Source organism: Calidris pugnax, unplaced genomic scaffold (assembly GCF_001431845.1).
Source record: "Calidris pugnax isolate Ruff unplaced genomic scaffold, ASM143184v1 scaffold12, whole genome shotgun sequence".
Taxonomy (NCBI): Eukaryota; Metazoa; Chordata; class Aves; order Charadriiformes; family Scolopacidae; genus Calidris; species Calidris pugnax.
Window position 1 is genome coordinate 768,620 of NW_015090767.1, and position 18,414 is coordinate 787,033.

Genomic DNA, 18,414 nt, shown 5'->3' on the forward strand with positions numbered 1-18,414 from the left:
TTGGATGTGGAATCGTGGATATCTTGAACTGCTGTCTGAGTGATCTATGGCTGCTCAGCTACATTTCCTCTATGCACCGTTTCCCTATACTAAAAAGTCCAGGTCATGTTTTGTTCAGCATTGGCTTGCCAGAAAAAAAAATCTTTCTTTGCATATGTTTGTAAGAGGAAGACGGAGATAGAGGAACTGCAAATGCTTTTATACAATTAATAAACTAATGTATATTTAAACTGCTAAGAAAACGAGGCCTTTCCCAAAAATGTATTGTATTTTTCTATATATGTCTAGGGAATATAAATTTTAAATTGGATGGAGGTAAACTCTAGGCTGAGCTCAACTGCCTTAATATATTTCAATGCCAGCTGCAGCAACAGAGGTGAGCTGAGACCTCAGAGACCTGAACCTCTCTGTGGCTGCAGCTGGAGGCCAGGTGAGGTAGCACAGGGCAGGTCAATGCAGAGCCCCCTCTCATCTCTGCACCTAGTGTAATGTAGGGAGTTCTGACTCAAATCTCACTTGCATATAATAGAATGCCAAACATCTCATCGGTGCTCTACCAATGCCAAACTTAAGCCAGTGCATGCACGTTTGTGCTGACCTTCTGGGTTGGGTCTGATGTGCACTGCTTCAGAGACACCGAGTGAGTGGCAGCCGTGCAGGACGTGCAGCATCTTGCTTACGGAGAAGACCCAGGTGAGGTAGCACAGGGCAGGTCAATGCAGAGCCCCCTCTCATCTCTGCACCTAGTATAACGTAGGGAGTTCTGACTCAATTTTCACTTGCATATAACAGAATGCCAAACATCTCATCGGTGCTCTACCAACGCCAAACTTAAGCCAGTGCTTGCACGTTTGTGCTGACCTTCTGGGTTGGGTCTGATGTGCACTGCTTCAGAGACACCGAGTGAGTGGCAGCCGTGCAGGACGTGCAGCACCTTGCTTACGGAGAAGAAACTTTGTCTTACTATGAAGCAGTCAAACCCTTACGCAAACGCACCGGGTTTCGGCATGTTCTTAATATTTCTAACTATGAAATATATAGGGAAATAAAAACACCTAGCACTTTCTGGGCAGGGCAGCACAAGCTCTCAATAAAGAGGCACTGAACATTGCTGCTGGCACACTGAAAGCGCATTTCAACTGGGTTATTAATAACAGCACAACTGGGTCAGAGTGTAGACCAATTTGCCATGTTTCCTGGATAAGTTTGCACCCTACCCTAAGCTTTCTGCAGCTGTAAGTAGACCAGTATTGAACAGGAGTTAGGTCATATAAAGCTTATGCAAATAATCTCTCCACTATAGTTACTGAAATACCAAGATACTCTATATTTTATTATGTTTCGATCGATCCAGGAGGATGCTAAGGCTTATGTCTGGATTCAGAAGCCTAAGAATCCTGGTTTGCTCTCAAAAGCTAGAATTCTTGTATCACATGTTCTGCTTTAGAGATGCTGATCACACTGCATGAAATCCTTAAAAAATGTGCAGTTTCTGTTGTATCTTTATGTAAAGGGAAAATAAAGCCCTTTTAGATTAGAACTTGATATTAAGCAAGAGAGATGTTTTTGGTGCACTGTCTGATCTCAGTGGTGTGAGGTTAATAGGCTTCATAGCCAGCCTGGCCTCCTCCCGCAGCTGCCTCCTTCTGCATCAGCCTCTTGATAAAGGTCCAGTTCTGATGGATGTTTTGCAATACTGAGTACTACATCTTCTGACTTCTAGGCACCTAAACCATTTAATGAACTTGATACCAGGTTGGTAACTAGTTATTTTGCTTTTGCATTGAAGCATTAGCTTAGAGAAGTCTGCACTCTGCATGAGATGCTCAGAGTAGACAAAGTCAGGCTCCTTTTCATGACTTAAGTACCTTATTATGGCCTGGAGAAAGGATTTACAAACTGAGATGCTTTCCTGAAGGTCGGTCCTAAGATTGGTCCCAAGTACTTTTCTCTCAGCAGATGAATGATGATCTGGGGGGTTGGACTAGATGATATCCAGAGGTCCCTTCCAACTGCGTATCACTCTGTGATTCTGTGATCTCCTACCAATGCTCTGAGTCAAGATCTCACCAACAAGACTCTATTCTGGTCTTTTTACTTCCTAAGCAGGTTGGTGGTCATGTTTTCTTCCTCTCTAACAGCTCTTCAGCTTTTAGGCTGCAGCATATTCAATTCCATACAACAGGAACTGAAATAGTTTTGGATTTTTTTTTTTTTTCTAGAAATAAGGCAACTGAAGATTTGAGATATATCCTCCTCTTCTCCCTGTCACACCCCAGCTACGCTGTAGATGAGGAGAGATTTTGAAAATCTGCTTTTGGGTCCAAGCATGGAAAGGGGGATACAGTATTTCTATTTCTAATTACTTACCTATATTTTCAACATAAACATGTTAAGCATAGAAAGGGGGATACAGTATTTCTAATTACTTACCTATATTTTCAACATAAACATGTTCTGCTTGTGACTGATAATATGACACACACTCTTTTTTTTTTTGGTCTAAAATACTTCAGAATTTTTTATCTTTATGGTCTTTCTTGTTATACAGCAACAAGACCATGCACAAGATGTAATGATTCTGAATCAACATTTTCTTTGGGTGCTGCGCCTTGAAACTTAACTAACCTAATTTATCTTTCATTGTTTGTCTTTCTGCAACAAGACAAAAATTCTTATAAAACAAAACAATTGTAATAGTATTCGGACAAGTCCAATTTATATGGTACATTGTCACAAAAGAATACCTAAGGAAAAGCAGAATGACTGTACAAATCTATGAGCACTCTTCAGAAACTCTTTGCAGGAGCTAGAGCAACACGCTATTAAAACTTCAAATACATATTCAGTATGTGTGTTTTTAAATAAAACTTTATAAATATGCAAATTTAAGATAAACAAATACAGAATAAAATGCACTAAGAAACTGATATGTAGACAAAGGTTTATTTACACCATACAACATTTTAAATATTTTATACACAGCTGCAGCAGAGAAAGCTACTCTGAGCTTTCCAGAGAAAACTGCAATAATAAAGGTGTGAAATATATTATTCATATAAAAGAGAGATTATTACTTTATTGCATTTAAAGCAATGAAGAATGTAGCTCAACAGACATTCATTTAATGACAAAAACTTTGCTTTTATATTATAAAGTAAAAAGTGTAGTAATGGCCAAACAGACTGTTATAAACCTTAAAAACTGCATAAATATATACATTGTGCTTCATGGTGAAGTTTTTTGAAAACTAAACCAAATGAAGCTGTTACAACATGAGTCGTTGCTTGAGGTTTATCTATAAAGATTACCTTACAAATCCATTCCACGGGTACTTACAACACACGATGGTAAGAATTGTACACCTGGTTCTCCACTAGCCACACTAGTGGGAATATACTGTACGAAAAAAACCACTGACATTTGGCACAGGAAGAGCCTGACATAAAGTAGTCACAATGCTCGGGCAGGAGCGTCAGGATTCCCAAAGTCTCTTTATTGTCAGTGCAATGAATTATATTTCTTTTGTTTTTGATTTGTTCAGTTTGTTTTCGGTTTTGTTAAACTTCTGTTTGAAAGTCACCTTCTTGCACATCTAAAGGCAAGTTCAGACACTTCTCCCATTCTGCTGGTCTGAGTTCTAAAGCATCTTTTGTCTCTGTGTCTAATACATTTATTGTTGTATAGTGTTGGTAGTCGCCTGTGGTTTTGTAACTGTCCCATGGAGCCTTGTTCGGTGCTGAGTTCTCCTGAAGACCAGAGAAGAAAGAAGAATTAAAAAGGAGGATGAATTAACGTGCTGTCTGTTTATAAGGCTGATTGCTAATGAGCTCTCATGAGTCAGAGAAACCAGAGAGTGGAAATGACTTTGCAGGGAGCCAGGCTGGCGGGTGCTCAGTGTTGTTGTGATTCTTTCTCTGTGAACAACCAACACTCCGACAGGCTCCTCACCTGAGCTGCCAGCTAAGCCCTTTCTTTCACAAGAACCCATGTCCGTGAGGAATGGCCAAGTGATCCAGTACCAATAGCCATCTTTCTCGTAGTGAGTGTGTAAAAAAGTGGGAGAAGAGAAGGGAAGGTAATTGAGAAGAGCTTGCTGCCTGGAATATGGAGTGGTTTCAAAGAGAGATTGCCAGCCGGGCTTTAAATTGGGGCAGGTGCATGAGAGAACCACCAAAACCCAGTCCTTGAAATTGATGTGAGAGCTACCTTGCTCCACAGGCTTATGAACTCAGGTGTATCAGGATTAACAGGCTGAAAACCAGTTATTTTCTACTGACTGAATTTTTTTGAATGCTAAGTTTTATAGGGTAAAAAGACATTATGGACTAAGGCCAATGTAATCGGTGACTTCTGCTGTAACGTTGGGTGGGACTTAGTTGCCAAAACCTAACATTTTTACGTCATTTTAGATGCCTTTGGATTTTCTGCCTGATCTCCAACTACCTGTCGTGAGAGGTGCAGGTGTCCTTTGAGTCCTGTGTCATCACTGCCTGTACCATGCTGCAGACTGAGACACCTGGGACTCTCTAAAATAGCCTGAGATGCCTATATTTAGGTACCTGGATCACTCTCTGACTGTCTCACAGATAGACCATTCCTCTAGGCAGCTTTCATAGCAGACCTTTCAAAAACATAAAGCCGATGCAAAACAGAGCAAATGCAACTCTTCCACTGAGATTCCCTTTGAGATTTTGAATTAATTCAAGCTTTACGTGGACAGAAAATCTCAAATAGGGAGGCGAATGCAAACTTTACATGTCAGCAAATCTCAGAAGGGGGAGTGAGCGACAACTAGGTGCAAAATAACACATATCACAACTAAAGATTCGTCAAAGAATCAGGGCCAAATTTATGCTGGATTAAGATGATGTAAATGACATAAATCCATTGGCCTCACATCTGCTTAATACCTCTTCTTCATGTCTGAGAGCAGGTCTTCTGAAAAAGTTATAGAATACAATGACTCTAGCTCAGTTCCATTTAATATATGATATTCACATATAAAATGATATATAAAATTATTACTAATCATAATATTACTGCTAACAAATATGTCACACTAAATTAGCTGTTTTAATTAGGCAGAATCAACTATTATCAGATGCAGTCAGGGTGTTATGCTTGTGTGTATGTGTGTGTATAAATTTGAATGATGATGATAACAGAGTCTACTCAGGATAATTTAATTTTTGCTTTTCCCATGGTAAATATTTATAAACCTATTATGGAAAAGACACGGCATTGCAGAGACCCTGTGTGCTTTCTGGACCATCTGATGTATAGGTGAATGTAGCTGGACTTCTTTGTAGTAACTAATTTAATATCTGCTTCCCTAGCTAGAGGAAAAGCCATGTTGGCCAAATTATATTAGTGAGTTGTTTTCTCTGTATAAAGACCTTTAGACTTGCTAGGCACATACAGATTTGAAATGTGTTCCCTACAGTTCAATTTCTTGTTATCTATAATGATGTCAGTGAGCTAGCTATGGTCTAGGTGTAAAACCTAATTAGTCTTGTCATAGGTTAGATTACTGGAAATATCTTTTGTTCTAATTTCTGAGGCTATCTAAATGTAACGCATATTGAGATGTTCTCGGGAAATGTATTGAATTCAAAGGACTCTTGTTTCTTTGTTGTTAAGGATCCATCATATTTTAAACATCTACGAAGGAAAACTTACCATACTGCCTGATTTTGGTATATCCCGAAATCTGTCCAGCGTCTGAAATTTCTGATTTAACTCTTGAAACAATTCCATGTGTCTCTTTCTTGTATGCATGACCTTCTGCAAAATGGAACATAATTGCTTATATTTATAATTGAATCTGGGCTTTTTTTTTTTGTTTTTAAGAGAAGCATTATTTTCCTCAACATAACAAAGTAAATTGAATTTGGCAGGGCTATCTTTTCCCTATAGACTCAACCAATGGAAGTGAATTGCACTGAGCCTTCTCTCTGCTCTTTAATGTTCCTCTTGTGTACAAGAGACTGGTTTTACCCCCCATTTATTGAGTTGCTGAAATTAAGGGACATTGTTTTTGTGCTAGCCTAGAAGCATTTTGACCAAGATGGCAGTTTTTTAGAAGGATATTTCTCTTGTACACTAGGAATATTTTCCAGAATTTCTGCTTTCAGCATGGATGCTAATATTTCATCTTCTGTAGGAGTGCAACAGCAGTTTGTAATGGTCCCTATTGGAGTATTTTTTATGAGAACACTGAACTCAGAGATCTTGGCCCAAAATGGAAAAGGAGGAAACTCTTGGCCACATATCTGCCTTGGCAGCTACATGGTGAGCGAAGATTGTTTTCAAGCCTAGACTGTCCAGGCAACCATCTGCGTTGTTTCCAAACAAGTTCAAGCTCAGGTATGGATTCAGGCTGGCCCCTGAAGCAAAGCTTCAACCAATCTCATGGTTCTGTGGTCTATGGGGCAGAGGACAGGAGGGACTGAGGATGCTTCACCTCAGTCCATCAGCAGATGGGCTTATCTTGGCTTTTCTTAAGCTTTTATAACTGCTTGAACTTGAGCTACAGCCATGGCAGCAGCCAACAGTGTTGACAGAAGAGGTGCAGGACACCAGCCCCTGTGTACATCCACTGATTGTCAGGCTGGATTTTCCCTGGCGTTGTATGTGACAAACCCTGCACACTTCAGTAGGCAGTGCCCGAGGGTGACCCTGCCCAGCAGGCAACACCTCGCCCAAGTTTGGGTTAGTGCTTTTTGGAGTGGCAGCATCTGACCCTAAATACTGCTTTATCGTTACCAGTTTTAAGCTTTATCTTTCATTTGTGTCCTGTGTTGATAATTGTCATGAAATGTGGCTGCTCTCTTGATCATGCACTTCTGCTATGCTGTAATAACCATATCATCCCTAATATAGCTACACCATAGCTTGAGAGCTTGTTTCCCTTCTGAGGACAGGAAATTGGCCACATTATTCACAAAAGAGACATGAGATACAGCAAGAAATTAAAGACCTATTAACTTAACCGAAGTTGTGGGGTGAATCAGGGAAACAATTCTTCAGAATTTGGTGAGGAACTCTTTGCAAAACGTAATTTAACTAGAGATAGCTGATCTAAATTTATGAGGGGAGTTTCACTTAAGTGCCTACCTAGGGATGCTTTTAAGCTATTGCTGGTATATTAGACAGCAATATGTAGCAAATTTCATATACATAGAATTTAAAAAAGAAAGATTCTGCCTCAAAGATTATTGCTGGCTGAAAGAAGGAGACATGCTCACAGGAACAAAAAAGATTCAGTAGGTTAAAATACTGGATCTAAAGTAGGAAATAGCCTATGACTGTGAAACAAGTATCTCCAGTTGGAAACTTTTCAATAGAAGGTTAGGAATACAAAGAATGCTACTTTCTGATATTTTTCTGAATCGTGTACCCAAGAATTTATTAAATAGCAAATATGAATAATGCAAATGTCTTACTCAGTTCATTACATTATTCCTGAGGAGAGGCAGGTGGGAGGAGAAATTAAACACTTGCAGTGGGAAGTCTGCTAGAAAAAAGGCTTTACATTTTATACTTAATAGCAGAATGACTGGTATGCACATGTACTTAGAGATCTTTTCATTGCTTTGTGTTTTCCTGGCTTCCATTCCATAATTCCTACCCACTGACAACCGCCCCTCCCCACTGCTTATAAAGAACAATCTGAACTGAAGGTGCAGTAACTTAAATTTCCAACTTTAACTCATCTTTCCTAGACTTCTTTTAAATTCCTTGTTAGAAAGCACCATCTTATCTCCTTTCTATAAAATGCTCTCTGTTGGGTAACTCTTTCTCTGTTATGAGAAAATAACCCACAAACTATTTGTAGGGGTTTAATCTGTTTTCTCTATTAAATGGGAAATGAGAATAGCACAGCTTTATCAGTCTTAGAAATACATACATTTTATCAACACAGAGCTCGTGATCTTGACCAGTATATACTAGGATGATTGTAGTAGCAGGACAAAAACAGGATGGAAAAGGAGCTTCTCATGCTGCCCTTTTAAAGCACACCTTCTTTAGGTGCAGCTGCGGCTTTGCCCATTACTGCCACTTCCCCTCCAGAAGCACCTGAGGTGGCCACCAGGCTACAGACACACATCTGGTTGTCTTTCCTGCAGGCTCCACAACTCTTGTGCCCCACACCCTAAAGGGGGACAGACTGCACTAACACCCTTCCCCTGAGGAAAGGGACTTGGGGGTGCTGGTTCTAACACCCTTCCCCTGAGGAAAAGGACATGGGGGTGCTGGTGGATGAGAAGCTGGACATGAGCAGGCAGTGGGCAGCTGCAGCCCAGAAGGCCAATCCCATCCTGGGCTGCATCAAAAGATGTGTTGCCAGCAGGTCCAGAGAGGGGATTCTGCCACTTTGCTCTGGTGAGACCTCACCTGGAGTGCTGTGTGCAGGTCTGGAGCCCTCAATATAGGAAGGACATGGACCTTCTGGAGTGGCTCCAGAGGAGGGCCACAAGGGTGATCAGGGGGATGGAGCACCTCTGCCACGAGGACAGGCTGAGGGAGCTGGGGTTGTTCAGCCTGGAGAAGAGGAGGCTCCAGAGAGACCTAATAGCAGCCTTTCTAGTACCTGAGGGGGGCTACAGACAGGCTGGGGAGAGCCTGTTTACAAAGGCCTGCAGTGACAGGATGAGGGGCAATGGCTTCAAGCTGGAGGGGAACAGATTTAGATTGGAGATCAGAAGAAAGTTCTTTACTGTGAGGGTGGTGGAGCACTGGGACAGGTTGCCCAAGGAGGTGGTTGAGGCCCCTTCCCTGGAGATATTCAAGGTGAGGCTCGACGAGGCCCTGGGCAACCTGGTCTAGTTGGGGGTGTCCCTGCTGACTGCGGGGGGGTGGGACTAGATGGCCTTTGGAGGTCCCTTCCGGCCTGGGCAATTCTATGATTCTATGATTTACGCCCCCACTCACAAGTAGCATCAAGTGTATGTTTTGAAAAGACTAAGCCTTACTCTGATGAGAGTCTACTCTCAGAAGAGGATTCAGAGTGCGGCTGGCTATGATCAAGGTGGGAAGGACTTCAAACAGAACTCTTCACCCAGCTCCCTTTTTAATTTATGACAGGATTTTAGCTGAACTCTAGCTCAAGCACAAATATTCTTATGAAGATTTGTGGTCAATCCTATGAATCATAGTAATAATAATAACAACAACAACAACAATAATGTCATTCAATTTGCCTTGGAGATTTTCTACGTTGTCACAGGTAAAAAAGCGCTCTCTCAAATATTGTACAAAACAGCTAAGTGAAAAGAGCAGATGGGGGAATGCCTTTCCAGCCCTAGAATGGAAACATGCTGTGTTTTCAAGATGTTATAGGTATGATCAATTGCCAAACTGAGGAACAAGAAAGGATTTTTCTCTGCAGGCATTTTTTTTCACCTTTGTCTTCAAGAAAATGATTTTAAACTTTTGTGCGCATTTTCAATGTTGTTATAATGAATAGCTATTGCACATGCAATTCTGAAAGAATGCAGATCCGGCAATTATTGATCAATTTAGCATTATTGCTGGTGAGACTCTACCAGACTGTGGAAAGAAAACAGTGTGGAAAGTGTGGTATTCACACTTGTCTTGTGTTCCCTTGCTCTCTCTCCCTCCTAGGCCGAGCTAAATAAGGGACAGAGAAAACGTGAGTCCTGGGAAGCAAGGTAATAACGCACTTTTCTGAATTATTTGGCATACATGTTATTACTAGAGGGGATCCCATGATAGCCTTATAAAAAGGTGAGAGTGGGGTGGATGGTGGAGGAAATTCAAGAGTCAGACCCTCCCATAGAATTTAAAGGTAATTGTGATTTGAAACCCTAAAATGCATGTCAATAATACTATTTAACTCTCCTGTATGTTTTTGTAAGTCTCAGCACATCAGCACACACCTATTATGAAGTCCTCCTGGGAGTTTCCACAGCATCTGTATTTCTGTTCAACCTAATTAGAATTAATTTTATTTGATCTGACAGCTAAGTATTAGATTTGAGCCTTCATGAAAAAGCTACTTGTTCCAGCCTCAGGGAAAACCAGACCATAATGACCAGGGTTGGAGGGCACCTAGCTGGGGGTTACCGCAGCCAGCAGCAGCAACGATCTGTATTAAGGTGAGTGTTGCATTGCAGCCCAGTAGCCCAATTTTTTTTTAAACAATGAAACTGTGACTCTACTGTAGTAAGTCAAACATATCCAAGACCATTCTCTGGCACCATCTACCATGGAATGTTCTCCATGAATGTTACAAAATTCTTTTAGCCTCCAAAATAGGAAGTCTACAACCAAATTGCCTATTGTGAATGGTAACCAGGTTGCACTGCTTCCTAAGGACATTTCAGGAACTATTTGGAGAGACAAGGGTGATCCAGACTAGAATACTAAAGATCACCCTAAAAATTCATCCATATGAAAACTGGCATTTTGGCACCCAGGAATATTCCCCCAAATGTTGTAAGTAAGATAGGCATAGCCTGAGGGTTTGTCTTGTGTGGCTATAGATACGTGTGAGAGGTTGAAGATGTAGCGTAAGTAAGATTTGTAAGATTTGTAAGATCTTTGTCTTGTGTGGATATAGATACGTGTGAGAGGTTGAAGATGTAGAGACTGCTGGGAGAGTGTTAAAAGGAAAACGATGGAGGGAGCAGAGTCTTGTCCATACTGCATATTTAGCATTTGTTACCCTCAGAGCCACATCCATAGCATTTGTTAACCTCAGAACCGTGGAAAGATGTCATCTCAGAAAGTGCCAGCTGGCACTGGTCACAGACGAAGCAGAGAAAGTGGTTAAACATTTAAGTAGTATGATCAATCACTCTAGCTTGACCTCATCTCCAAGCTGTATTCTACTTTGCAGTCATGCTGGTTTGAAATACCAGAATAGCAGTGTTTCGGCCACACAACACTATCTCAATTCCTTCCATCAGTATGCCTTGATGAGTGAAGGAATGTGGGTGGCTATTTGAACATTTTATGGCTTTTTTACTTTGCTTTACCTCAGCCAGCCAGCCACACTATGTGCAAGAACACAAACAAGCCCATAGGGTTAATTAGAGGAACAATAAAACACGGAGGTGAGATAGGTTTAGTCTCAGTCAGTACTTGTAAAACACAGCAGTAACTGGTACAGTATCGCTGGCCCTCTCACTTCCTCAGCAGTCACTCCCAATAGCCCCAGTCCTTCCCTTTTTACAAACAAATACCTTTTCCTGCATTATAATCATTCTTCTAAAAGTATTAGGCCATGGAGAAACAATACTGCAAACAAGGCAAGAAAAAGGTGTAAGCATCTTAAATACACTATGTGAGTCAAAAGAAAATATATAAAGGGAGGTCCGACTCTTGAGAGCAGAAGGTGTACAGCATTGCTGGCGTTTATTTGGTGTTCCAGTCAATTTTAGAACTGTTTCCTCATCAGAATTTTGTTGTTGATTCATTTTTTCTTTCTTCCTGTCTGGTCATTTATACTAAAGCATATTGAGGATAATATTTTCATTTTATTTTCCTTAAACTTCCTATGAATCTTTGTCTGGTGCTTTATTTGAGTTGTTACATGACTGCTTAAGGTAGCTATAGTCTATGGGGAAAATAACATAAGAGATTAAGGCACGATGTTCAACTACCAAGAAACCACACTTGGACACAGAGGGTCAGCCTTTCAGCAAAAGCAGATCACCAAACCAAACCCTTCTCTCATCGCAAGGCTTCTATGACCACTGCTACGGTTGCATTTTATTAATTCTCCCTCTTTCTTTTCTGTGGACTAAAATTTGAAATCTGAAAGTACAATTGCTGTACTTACAACCCAAATAATAATATAAAAACACTTTAGTTTACACACGTAAACAGAAAGGGTGTTTTTTAAAGTTATAGTTGATATGTACTGATCACTGGATGTTAAAGTTTATCCTGAGATCTGTAGGTTCCATGCAAATATTATGATTGTTCGACTTTTCTGGAGACATATAATGAATTATATCAAACTATTAACATGCACGAACAGACAACCTATGCAAGCCCCCCCCAACCATAAATTATTAACATCCACTTGAAAACTAACTCCTGTATTGCTTCTGGTAGAGAGTAGAGAAAAAAACCCCTCAAATAAACAAAACACTAAGAGAATCATACCGACCACGACAGAACAAAATGGTCATTAACTAACACAACCGACCCTTCTCATTCAGTGGGGTCTAAGTCTGAAATTACGGATATCCAAATTAAAGAACCTTACATGAACTTCATTTTTTATATAGTGTCTGATCCGTAAGTGTTGGCAACTGCAGCGCTTCATTGTTAAAAATTTGACACATTCATAATCACTATAGGGATGTGAAACTCATATGCCAGTAAATTAGTACTGAAGAAAGAGAGATAGAACAAATGATCGAAAATCTCTTGAACAAAGCAACCTTCTGCCATAACGTGGCCCGTCCTGTAGGTGTGTCACGCTTTTTCAATAGATAGCTAGCCAGCAAAACAAAGCAACAACAACAAAAGATGAAAATGAAGAGGCAGAGAATTTAAAAACTGAAATCATGATGGTTAATATTGCAGTATGACAGTTTGATCTCAGAATATTTCACAAACAAGTTGCACCAAAGTAGTTTTAATGAATTGCTCAGCTGTTCATCATGTTCCATGTAGTACCAATTGAACAACCCTGTGACATCTCTTGTGTCAGAAGGCTAAAATGAACACTTCACATTTACTTTTAGGAAAATACTTTTAATAACCAGGAATAATTCAGTAAAACTTACTTCAAAGTCAAGGTCCGAATAACGTGATTTTCTTCTCTATTAAGCAGTAAAAAAGAAAGAAAAAAGAGGTTGTATTAACAAGGGGACTATTTACCAAATTATATTAATGAGTCTAAAAAACGTTCTTGTTTTCCTATGAGAGATACATTAAGTATTCTGTGAGAGATTGTAGATTTTATCTTGATAATTTAAGATTAAGGAATGACTTTGCATACAGTTTTTTCTGTATCATATTCTTTTATCTGAAATAAATCAGACTGCTTTTCATTGGGACACAAAATGTGCATGTTATTTGCATGCAATTGAACCTGCTGGTGTATAAAATGTATCTATTTCTATACTTTCTATGGTATTTGAAAATTATCATCATATTTATACATGTTACACAGCTATCAATATATACCTATGATTTAGATTTGTATAGGTGTACAGGAATTGGTTCTTTGCTATACCAAGCTTACATTGGTACAACTCCGTTGATTTTAATGGAATAACTGATAGCAAAACCAAGGCGAAGCCATCTACACTTCCCATGGCTTCGGCTTGTTTGTTTGCAATGTCAATCTCGATGGAGAAAGCAATGATTTTGTTTTACGCTTATGACAAGTCTGATCCAAAGCATCTGATATAAAGCAGGAATGATTTATCAGTGAAGTAATCACTCATAAAATGCAACAGAATATGATTGCTTAGACATATTATAAATAACTTAGCACAGATTTTTTACAGTTTCTAAAAGAAACCAATTATAAAGTCAAATTATATCAGAAAGAAGCAGAAATGTTACAATGAAGAGATAAAAATATCTTTTTTTCCCCTAAGTTTGGAAACGGAATGGCTTGCAAAAGACTAAAGAGATACAGAAACTGCGTTTGGAAGAGTGCAAAGAACATGTGAATGGAAGGGTGAATGAACCTTTTCAGATTGCACCTCATTTCTGCAGTGACATACAAATCAAACCCATGTTACTGACTTCATTAGACTTTATCTGGTTTAAAAAACATGCAGGTTTTAGTGCAATTGAAAGAAATAATTTTACAAGTCTTTCAGTTGTAGAAAGTGGAAAATGTTGGTCTCTGAGACTTTAATAACACTTTGTGACATATGGTCTGGTTTTGCAGTAAAATTTTGATGCTCCAATCCACAATGGTGTTAAGAATATCGCTGTAGCGCTGTTGACACACTCTGATGTCTAAAAAGCTGGGAGGCAGTAAAAAAGAACAGACTATAATACAATAAAACAATCAGCACCAACAAGCTTTGGAGAAGCTACCTTTAATCAGCAAGGCTTGATTTAACCTAGCACACCTTAAAAAAAAAGTATTTAAAAATGAATTAAACAATATTGCAAAAATAAGTATCATGAAAACATGGAAACAGCAAAGGTCTTGGAGGTGAGAAAAATATGAGGACATTATGCCCAAATTCTAAAAGTAGCTAAGTTCTTACTTCTCATATCAAGGGGCTCTTAGTACCTTTGACATAGACCTTCATCATTCCACAGTAAATCAGCACCTGAAGAAATCTACGTATTTCTAATGAGGAGGAATCTATATTTAAGGTGCAATTAGAGCACATTTGCCACTTTAAAGACTCTGCGGTTACAAAAGAAGAAACATGTACAGCAGATAATGAGGTGAAGTGTACAGAATTAGCTTTTAAAAATGCTTGAAAAAGTTATTTTTAAGCTACAGTTCCATAAAGTACCTGTTGTCATCGAACCATCTGACTGGTAACTCTAAGTGAAAACATGGAATATTTAGGAAGAAATATTTAATTTGCTAGGTACTGTGATTTATAAAATTGGAGCATTTGTATTTTGCCTTAGGTCTGCTTGACCACAGTCAAAATGTTCCTGACATAGCTGGATTATTAGATTTTGCAGCCAGACAACCCTATCACTGTTTACTTGGTATAAAGACATATCTAACAGACTGCAACATATTTAACTGTGCTTCTGTCGGAAAGAGGTAACCATTGCAATTTTGCTGTTTGGTCACAGCAGTTATGACCAAACAGTTCATACTACAGGTTTATCTCTGTGAGGATTTTTCTAGGGCTTAACAAGAACCTATCACAAACAGGTTTATTTTAAACTTATATAGTAAAGAACATCTGTTCTGGGCTTTTGCTTCATCTTTTTCTATGGCTGCATATGGTGAAATACAGCACAAGTGCTGTCAGAGCCCATTCTCCTAAGACATAAAAAGGATGTAACTGCCACAGGTCTGAACAGCAGCAGCAAAGTTCTGCCAGTTTCTGAAAAACAAAGTCATCTGCAATATTGTCCCTGACACCACTATCTACCAGATCAGGTCCTCCTAGATACTACACCATTGCCTTGAAATGATTGCAGTGTTATTTTTTTGAAGCATGAAGTAATGGGAAATCTTGATTGATGAGGATGGAAGCTTTCCTTTGGTCCCAATTGGAAGTTGCCATTTTAGTAAATTCTTCTCCTAGTTTCTGTATGATATACATCATACATTTTAAAACATGCAAATCAACCCGTTGTGATTGCATATATACTTTATTTTTCTTAAACGAACTTTACTTGTTGTGTCTCTTTTGGCTGCAAAAATGGGGTTTTCCACACAGACCTAAATGCTGGCAGAAATCAACCATCTGGCCCATTCTACAATTTGAATTAATGAAAGCCAGCAGCTGAGTGGAGTTAGGGAAAAAAACACAACACAACCCTCTTGCATCAAATAAGCTGCTGAACTGGTCACACCAGTATGCTTCTTTCAAAAAAAGCTGTTCCTTTTACCTACCTGCAAAACTGAGAATGATTTTAGCCAACAAGAAAACTAGACTGGAAGCTGGCATTTTTTTCAAGTATCAGTTGGAGATATGCTTGAGTATTAATGTTAGTAGAATATAAATAACCCATAACTGTAAAGGATAATACCTATGGTTTGCCTCATTTGGTATTTTGCACTTGACAAAGTTCTGCAGTGATGCTCCAGGAATGAAAGGTAAGTATACAAGTAACATTTCTGCTCCAATACCCTCCCTAGTTCTTCAGTGGTTTAGGAATTTCCTTGGGAGGAGCTTAATCTGTTGACCTGCTGGAGAGCAGCTGAGGAGAAAGACCTAGGAGTCCTGGTGGACAACAGGATGACCATGGTCCAACAATGTGCCCTTGTGGCCAAGAAGGCCAATGGCATCCTGGAGTACATCAAGAAGAGTGTGGCCAGCAGGTGGAGGGAGGTCAACCTGCCCCTCTGCTCTGCCCTGGGGAGGCCCCATCTGGAGCACTGGGACCAGTTCTGGGCTCCCCAGTTCAAGAAGGAGAGGGAACTGCTGGAGAGGGGACAGCAGAGGTTGCGAGGATGATGAGGGGCCTGGAGCATCTCTCTTATGAGGAGAGGCTGAGGGACTTGGGTCTTTTTAGTCTGGAGAAGACTGAGGGGGGATCTGATCAATGCTTACAAATACTTAAAGGGAGGGTGTCAGGAGAATGGGGCCAGTCTTTTTTCAGTGGTGCCCAGTGACAGGACAAGAGGAAATGGGCACAATCTTGAATGTAAGAAATTCCACCTCAACATGAGGAGGAACTTCTTTACTTTGAAGGTGGCAGAGCCCTGGCAGAGGCTGCCCAGGGAGGTGGTGGAGTCTCCTTCTCTGGAGACATTCAAACCCCACCTGGACACGTTCCTATGGGACCTGCTCTGGGTGGACCTGCTTTGGCAGGGGGTTGGACTGGATGATCTCCAGAGGTCCCTTCCAACCCCATAGCATTCTGTGATTCTGTGATTCTGTGATTCTGTGATCTTAATAACATTTTTTACATTGTTCCATTAGTCTAATAATGTTTTAGAATTTTTCCTAATTTTGACATCCAAAATGTGTTGAGGTAGTGAATTTGACAATTTAAATACGCATAACGTGGCACAAGAAACAGTGTTGTTTATCCCTTTGCCATTTCATTTGATGCTCCTGTTTTGTATGCTATAGGGGACACAAATCGTTCCCTATTCACTACTCCGTCATCTGTTTTACAAGCTGAAGAGCCCTAATGCTGAAGACCTGCAAGGTTAACTAATAAAGGGACTGCCTAAAAAGCTGGAGTATTAGTGCAATTATTCAGTGTCAGTAAGTTAGCTGGGATAATTCTGATAAAGCTGCGGGGTATGGGTAACTACTGAACTGCAATCTATGCCCAACTACAAATGCTACAAAAAAACCCTGCCAAGTCTCCATTTAAATAGGAAAGGGTGTGAATAGCCCTTTCTGAAGCCCAACTACAAATGCTACAAAAAACCCCCTGCCAAGTCTCCATTTCAATAGGAAAGGGTGTGAATAGCCCTTTCTGAACAACTGCAGTGAGTTGCATTGGTGCTCTACACTGACAAAAGCCAAATCATACCTGTAAACTGGGGAGATTTCCGAGAAAAGCAGCAAAAAGTACTTTTAAAGACTTAATAACACAGGATCAAGAGGAAAGGATAAAGAAGTGATACGACTTGTTTAAACTTTCGCTCTGGAAGAGGCAAACAAGCAAGCTTGTTAAGAAAACTTGGAAGGTTATAAACACCTATCAGCAAAGCTAGTGTGAGAAAAGTCCAAAAAGTTGTAATTCAAAAAAAATAGAAAAAAATTATGAAATTTCAGAGGTGCTGTGGGAATAAAGAAAGTTTATCTACTACGGAAAACAGTGGAAGCCTTTCTTGACTTCAGTCTTGAAAGTGAAGTTTGACTCTGTATTAAAGAAATACACTGTAGAAAATGTTCGTGCATTGATAAAAGAGATGACCTAAAAGTTTTTTTCCATCTCTGATTTCCCCAGCTCTTTGATCTTAATTGATAAAATCCATTTTACAGCAAACCCTGCCCCCCGCCGCCTCCCCTTCATGACAGAACATAAGTAAAACTCTATGAAAAGAGGTCTGGAGCAGTAATTTATTTTATATCAATTTTACTTTGTGCCAATTATATATATCTTCTCTATTTAATTCCAGAGCAACTTTAAACTCTGCTCACTGAGGGACAAAAATAGAATACGGAAGAATAATTTCCATACACCAGCATGCACTAATCCGCTGGCACCAAGAAAGAGCTGCTCTCACTAAATGACTAATAAAATCCCTCTCCATCCCTGTAAAATGACAAATGGCTGATTTTCTCCCTATTCTAGTCTGCATTACACCACTGCCTGATTAATTACACGGGATACTCCTGAAGATATATCGCATTGTGCAAAGTATAATTGAAACCAGAGATACCATATTATAGTGAGGGTTACAACCATGCTTCCATTAATATAAAGCCTTATTATCAGCAGTTTATAATTCACTCTGAGATCAGATTTGACATACAAGATTGTAGGCTGGAGAGGATTTTTTCCCTGAACAAAATGAAAGGAAAATCTTTTTTGGCCCTCAGAGACACAGAAGTGGAATGGGGATAGACAGTTTTGATTTAAAATGCCTTTTATGTGTATATAACTGAAAAAAAACAACCCTTAGTTTTTGAATAGAAGATTACGTTGGACGTTAGTTCATAATATGAGCTAGATATAAAGCGAGCTAATTTTAATGGAGAAGTGGATTAGCTGTTTAATGTGGGAATTTTAAGATTTTAAAATATGCTGGCAAATTTAGCGCATCAACACACAGCACAAACATTACTTCAGAGATCT

At 39.6% G+C, this 18,414-nt stretch overlaps 1 protein-coding gene across 1 annotated transcript in view; it reads right to left on the reverse strand.

Annotated features, from left to right (window-relative positions):
* Window positions 1-2,927: 2,927 nt before the first annotated feature.
* The window catches only part of ADGRB3 (adhesion G protein-coupled receptor B3), a 450,308-nt gene continuing 434,821 nt past the window's right edge, over window positions 2,928-18,414 (reverse strand). The window contains exons 29-31 of the mRNA XM_014937019.1: window positions 12,771-12,806; window positions 5,683-5,787; window positions 2,928-3,749 (exon numbers count right to left, since the gene is read on the reverse strand). Of these exons, the coding sequence (XP_014792505.1) occupies window positions 3,561-3,749; window positions 5,683-5,787; window positions 12,771-12,806 (330 nt within the window). The 3' untranslated portion in view covers window positions 2,928-3,560. The remainder of the gene's footprint in view (window positions 3,750-5,682; window positions 5,788-12,770; window positions 12,807-18,414) is intronic.